General features: G+C 35.1%; 1 protein-coding gene across 3 annotated transcripts in view; it reads right to left on the bottom strand.

Moving 5' to 3' along the window:
* LOC108764509 (beta-1,4-N-acetylgalactosaminyltransferase bre-4) overlaps positions 1-6,918 on the bottom strand; it is a 185,654-nt gene that overhangs the window by 34,822 nt on the left and 143,914 nt on the right. For all 3 annotated transcript variants that reach the window (XM_018512791.1, XM_018512790.1, XM_018512792.1), the window contains one exon: positions 5,582-6,000. In XM_018512791.1, the coding sequence (XP_018368293.1) occupies positions 5,582-5,739 (158 nt within the window). In that variant the 5' untranslated portion in view covers positions 5,740-6,000. The remainder of the gene's footprint in view (positions 1-5,581; positions 6,001-6,918) is intronic.

Raw genomic sequence — 6,918 nt, 5'->3', positions numbered from 1 at the left:
GTGCGCCCCTGAAGCAGGAGGGAGGGGGGGTGAGAGTCGTGCGCCCCTGAAACAGGGGGATGGGGGTGAGAGTCGGAGATGAGAGTCGTGCGCCGCTGAAAGTCAAAACCTATGTAGAATAGTATTTAATATTGCATACATAGCAAAAATAATACGTTATTTTTCAAACTTCTTTTGTTAATAACTTTTTAACGAAGGACGAGCCACGGCTACAATTTGTTGGAGGTTACTCAGGGTCATGACCTTGACAACACATGTCAAGGTCAAGGTCGTAGGAGCGGGGTCCCCTATTCAAAAGAATTACCTGGACTTGATATTCAATAAATCGTGTATCTAAAATATTATTAAAAATGTAAGGAACCTAACCTTTTATAAATAAATTTTTTATTAAAAAAAGCAAGTTTAAAATTAAAAATTATTTTTTTTTATGTATCAAAAATATCGTATAAACGTTTTAATTTTTACATAGGTATGCATTATTTTTTGGAAATCACAAAATTCTTCCTTAATAAATAGATAAATAAAAAATTCTTTTGTAACAAAAGAAAAAAGTAACAATCAATTTTATTTTAATTAAATACATACCAATATATTCTTGTTATTTTAATCGAACGCAAAAATTTCCATAGTTTCAATATGAATAATAATAATGTTATCTTAACATAAAATCAAATACATATCAAATTCAATCTTTATTTTGTTAAATATAAATAAATGCTCCCATTTAAATATGAGAACCCCTAATAAAATATCTCGCCGTGAGCCATTAATACGATCCGATAAGACAGATCGCATCGGGCAATGGCATCACAGTGTAATGATATAGCCTGTTAATGTGACGTGGTACCGGAACAACATCTAGCAGCTTGATTTGTAGTAACGATCGCGACAGTGTCCCGTGTTCGATCGCATGCGCTCGCAATCGCGCAATCCAATCTATAATTTATCCTCGCGGCTACGCGTATCGCTAATACGCATCGCGTCACGAAATAAACCAGTCAATCACGGCTTGGCGTTCTAATCCTATGATGCACACCCGGGAGCTAGAATATATCAACTCCATTTCTCTTTCCTAATTCTAAAAAATCCAATTCAATTTTGGTTGATTATATTTAACTCTATAAAAAATTGTAACTTCTGAAAACAAAGTTTCTTCATCTTCTTTATTTATAAAATAAAAGAAATGAAAAATTTCACGATAAACAATAATCGAGATATAATTATGCTCATAATTATGTTTATATATGATATATAACGAGGTCGCAAGATAACTTATAAATTGTGCTATTATTCTATAATTACAAATATCATGGCAATTACGCGATAGTCTCAGTTGACAGGTGAAATTGCCAACCTCCCTTTTCCCTTTGGTGACATTTTAATTACTGCCGGCGATATCGATAACGTAAGAATTGTGAAATACCACCAACGCATGAGATAATCGGGGAAAATATCACGTGTCATTATTACAACTTATCGTTTTGTGTCGGTTGCATAATGCATACTGCGTCATCGCATAATTCGATGCAACTGAGCGAGTTACAACAAAGGGTGACAAATTATCGTGGCTAGAGTGACGACGAAATTTTAATGTAATAACTCAGCTTTTGAGCATTGTACACACAGACTACAATCATAATGTTACCATCGTTAGCTAATCAAATGCAATTTTCAACGCTGATGTTTACGACAATGTTTAAAGCTATCTGCCGCTGTGTTGAGCACGATTTTACGATGTGTGTAAAAATATATATTTATCTTGAATTCTTATTCGGTCAATTCGAGAAACTCAGAAATAACAGATTATAAATTTGTTCCTTTCTTATTATGTGTCATGAGTTATTTACCGTTAGCTTTTAATAAAATAATATAGAAGCAAGAAAGCTTGGTAATTACGCAAATAGATGTACGTCATACTTTTATTAGCAAGAAATCAATTCGTAATTTTTAAACAGCTTGAGGATATATATTAAGAAAATTATAAAAATTATTACTCAAGCAATAAATATAGAGTAAATATATATAAATATAGAGGAAAACGCTAGATTAACCGTACGCTATCAAACATTATTTCGGGAAGCTCGCACGGCAGCGTACATTTTTGTGTAGTTTATCTTTTTTTAATGCAATACTTCGAAGTTACATAAGAAAGAAACCTCCAGGTGATAAGGTTAAATAAATTTGCGTCATCAACATTGTGCACGAGTAAGGAGCACGTTTTCCTTTTGAGAACCGGGCCTCAGTCTTGATCTGTTAAGGTCGCGTTATACCGGTGGAACGTGAGCAACAGCTATCTCCGCATTTTCTCACTGCACGTTCGTTGGCGTGTCGCTTTGTAATAATAACGGCGCGGCCGCGCTGCAACACGAAGGCGAGACGCGCCTTTCATTACAGTCGCTGCAGCGCGCGCCAAAAGCACCTAATTGCAGAGATTAGAAACGGCAGCAAAAAGAAAACAGTCACGAGAAAAGTCGCACAAAATTCCCCGACATTCTTCACGTACAACAATTTTGAACAGATATTTATTATTCTGCAGAAACCATAACTATTTGATGTGGCCAAAAAATATAGCAATCTTAATTTAAATTTTTTAAATAAACTCGTAGACAAATCTTTCTTTATAATTATAAAATTTTGGGACCATTATTTCTGTTGTATAAAATTTAAACTGAAAGGATTTCACAAAATAAATATTTTCATTGCAATATCAGAAGACACGGAGTGTCGGTGCTAAGATAAACGAAGCGACGAGACTAACCGTATATCTTTACGTTAAAAATTAGTCTCAAGCAAATGCTCTGAAATTTTAATTTTTTCATTTGAAATTTAGTTTAAGGTTAAGATGACAATGGATTACGTCTGGGTATCGCTGGTGGATATTCAATGGAGGACCACCTCCCAAGTTATTATTGTTAGTTTAAGGTTTTGTGAGAAATTGTTTGCAAAATTACTGTTAGATTTCAAGCCATCGCTCGATCGATATTTATAGGACGAGCGACCGATTATTTTCCATTACGAAAGGTTTCATAAATCGCGCGTGTACCAGTATCGTCGTTAAGCAGCCACTTTGCCTCGTTACATAGTCAGATAATGAGATTTCCTATGTATATGCCATGAACTCCAAGGGATAAGAACTGATCCTAAGCTATACACTTGCCTAAACGTATATGTGGTATATAAAACGCTATATGAAGATCTGTATGTACTCTCATTCCTTTGTACAAAATACAAATTTAAAGCATGGATTAATGTTCTCAAGCATAAAACAAAGAAAAAATTCGTATCGAGTAATTGTAGAGTTTATAGAATTTTATAATTATATTTAAAATTTTAAACTAATTTTATCTACCAACAATTTTATTGTAAAAGAGAGCCTGAACGTTTTTGGGAAATAGCGATAAAATGGTGACGAGGTATTTAAAATTCATCCTTTCTTCCCTCTGAATATAGAAATTCGTAACTTCGATCAAATTCAATAATATCCCGTTTTTCGACAGAATAAATTTTTTGTAGTGAGACAAGTTTACAGTAAATTCATCAAAATTGGGGTGACTAACGCGCGATTGAGATGATAGCCGATGGCTGTGAATTATTAATGTGGCTTCAAGGGAGAAAGGAGGGCCACGGATAATTTTGCAGCGAGGCGAATGTGATTACGCGGTTCGTTACATGTATCTGGCATCAATGTTACTTAACGTGGTTGGATGCACACGCTCAAAGTATTCATCGCAACGCTGAAAATCACGTTATAGCCAGTTTTGTGATAATAATGACAATTATAATAAGCGATGCACCATTATACGAAAAAACATTTCTATAGAATTTAATCATAATTCGTGTTTTGCATCCATCCTTCAATTATTTATCGGCTAAACAATCCGCAGAGCGGCAATTATTACATTGGTGGACAATTCAACGATTAAATTTCACCGCAGATAAATGGAACCGGTTCAACATAACGAGAGAGTGATTTGATCTACTCTTTTACTCGGCCGCTTTGGAAGCGTGTATTTTCGGTTCGTGTTATTGTTTAATTTCATTCAAAACGCTTTCCTCTCAACGCATTGTGAAAAACGTCGAGTAATTATTGAGGCGTTGAAAAATGCAAAGCTCTTTTTAAAAGGATTGTTTTTTAAAAAAGCTTTATCTTTCGTGTAAATTATAAATTATTTAATGTTTCTTCTTAATTTCGAAAATTTTATACATATATATGAAATATGATTGACTATACACGATATAGCTCAAACTAGAGCTAAATCGTTAAAACTATAAGACAACGCTGCATAAAATTAATGATTGTGTAGCCAGTAAATATATTAATCTTTTTATAGTTCGCATAAATCAAGAATTTAGTGTGTTGAGGAATTGTAATAATTATTTCAACCAATAATGAACATGTAATTTTAATCGGTATTAAGTGGATACATTTAAATAGCATTAAATTATACGTGCCTTCTTACAAATTTCATTCTATCGTTCTACTTTAATAAATAAAGTATATTAATTTTGATAGCACTTCATTTATTTGTTATACGTCATTGAATTATTTTAATAGTTTTCAGCTTCGTTGAACATTAAATACTGCTAGTCACAAATATGAAGAAAAAGGTTCGTTGAGAGATGTGAATTGAGTTAATAGCTTTCCGTGTAATTATTCGGGAACAATCTGTCTAAAATCATTAACAGTGCAACAGTACCAATGACTACAAATTCAACTCAATTATCGCGGACAAGAAATCTTCTGCGAAATCTCTTGCGAAACTTCGCCTGGGGAAAGTTCACGTCAACAGTGCACAGTACAGAGGAAAGGCAGTAGTCTGCCGTTTGTGTACGCTCACGGATTCGCACCCCTATTAATAATACGACAATAATGTCAACGCAAATTCACGCGAGCGAGGCGACGAATAACGACGAGTTGGTCGATTATTAAGCCGGGATCCCAACACCCGCGATTAACGCGGAATTACCGGGACACATTGCATCTCCTGTCGTCGCGATAATGCACCCGCGCAATGATGGAATTTAAGCTGTGGAATCCGCACGAGAATCGGGATGCACGCCGAGTAACTTCCAAGATGCGCTTTGCGAGATTCGCATGGAGCTAGAATTGGTACTTAACGCTTCGCCGAAGGCGCAGGGCGTAGATTTATTGCAAGAGATATATAGCAAGTCGGAAACTCGATATGTCCGCCAAACGTTCCAAATGGCTTAACTTACCAATTCGAGTTAGTAGATTAATAAATAATTTTCACATAAATGGCGAAAGTTTCAAATTTACGAGATATTTTTCAATGTATAAAATTATATAATTTGTAAGCAATAACTTAGTTAATTATCTAAAGTCCATTTAAAAATTCAACATCTAAAAGTTAGATATTCAATTTTAAATTCGATATTCGACCTAAATTATTGAGAAGAACAAAATTCGACATCCAATCCCTAATATCTAAATATTCCGTGTTTTATGCTCGAATAATATGTAACGTCTTTTTATAATTTGTGAAATAATATCTCAAGAGGCGACTAGTGCCTAGTAAAAAAAGCCCAAATTGGATGAATAAAGCAGACAGACGATACTTACCTGGTCGTATTGATCGTGAAGATGGTCTCGATGGATCGACGATCGAGCACACCGCCGCTAAGCAGATACTGGACGGCGATCAGGGCAAGGACGACGCAGGCGAGCGCCTTGAGATGGGCACGATGCCACAGTGCCACGGCTGCGGCGGCCACAGGCATTGCATGCGCGAGACACCATAACTCCTTTCTAGCCGCCGTTAGAGGAGCACCACCGTGCACCACGAGGCACTCCTCCCTGCTGGCCGCTTCCAGTTTCAGCTGCAGCTGCAGCCCTCAGGCCAGAGGCCGACCCTGTTGCAGTTCTTCTTCTCCTCCCTGAATGAGCACGAAGGGAGAAAAGCCTCCTGGGGCTCCTCGCTTCCGCTCACTAGGAGCATCACCCTCGCAGCGCCTCGCGACCGTCCCCTCGGACGATAATACCTATAATGCAACAGAAATGTTCAGAAACGTTAAGAAAGTTTCTTGTGCTCTCTGAGGGATCTATTATAATTAATAATTAATTTATTAACAATGAATATCAATATCGTTATCAGTTTTTTACATATAAAGCTTTATCATAAAATTAATTATATATACAATTTAATTATATCGTGAATTACTTTATTTATAATTAGGTATAGGGGATATACATTTATTAAAATTGATTTCGATAATCTGGTCTATTGATTAATTATATTCCATAATTTATTAACATGTCATAATATCAAGTTCTTCTTTAATCAATTATTCTCAATTTTGATTCGCTGGAAGGAGAGAATATTTCCGTGACATAAACATATAAAATATATGAAAGAGACACGTGAGATATATTTAAAATTTCTATAAAAGAATAGTAGAACCAGCTGATAAAATATTATCTTTACGTATTTAGACTTAGATTTAATTACGCCATATAAATGTGGATACTGGTGGCTTCGTGTGTGAGAGCGACGGACTCCTAAATTCGTAACCGAGGTCGCAAATTCAACCCACGCGTCTATATGCATAATTTTGTAATCTGTATTGACTTTCACAGAAGAATTCCTCAGATCTAGGTGATTTTTTGAGTAGGTTCAGACATACAAGGACTGATATGATGTATTCCACTTATCCCCCTCTTATTACTACTACTATTATGTCATAACTAAAATGTACGAAAAATATTTTATTAGTCAATTCTTTGCCACAGAATGACAAAAAAATGTATGGATAGATTTAAATAAAAAATTAATGCGTTCTCCTTCTTGTGAGTACACAGTAAAAATTCGTGCATCCATATATAGAATTTTTCTTGTGTTATCACATTTTGATTATTACTTCAATGTAAAATAAACATACAACTGATATGTTATTATTTTT

Source organism: Trachymyrmex cornetzi, unplaced genomic scaffold, assembly GCF_001594075.2.
Source record: "Trachymyrmex cornetzi isolate Tcor2-1 unplaced genomic scaffold, Tcor1.1 scaffold43, whole genome shotgun sequence".
Classification (NCBI taxonomy): Eukaryota; Metazoa; Arthropoda; class Insecta; order Hymenoptera; family Formicidae; genus Trachymyrmex; species Trachymyrmex cornetzi.
The sequence above is the reverse complement of the archived record's forward strand: the minus strand, read 5'-3'. Positions and strand labels throughout refer to the sequence as shown.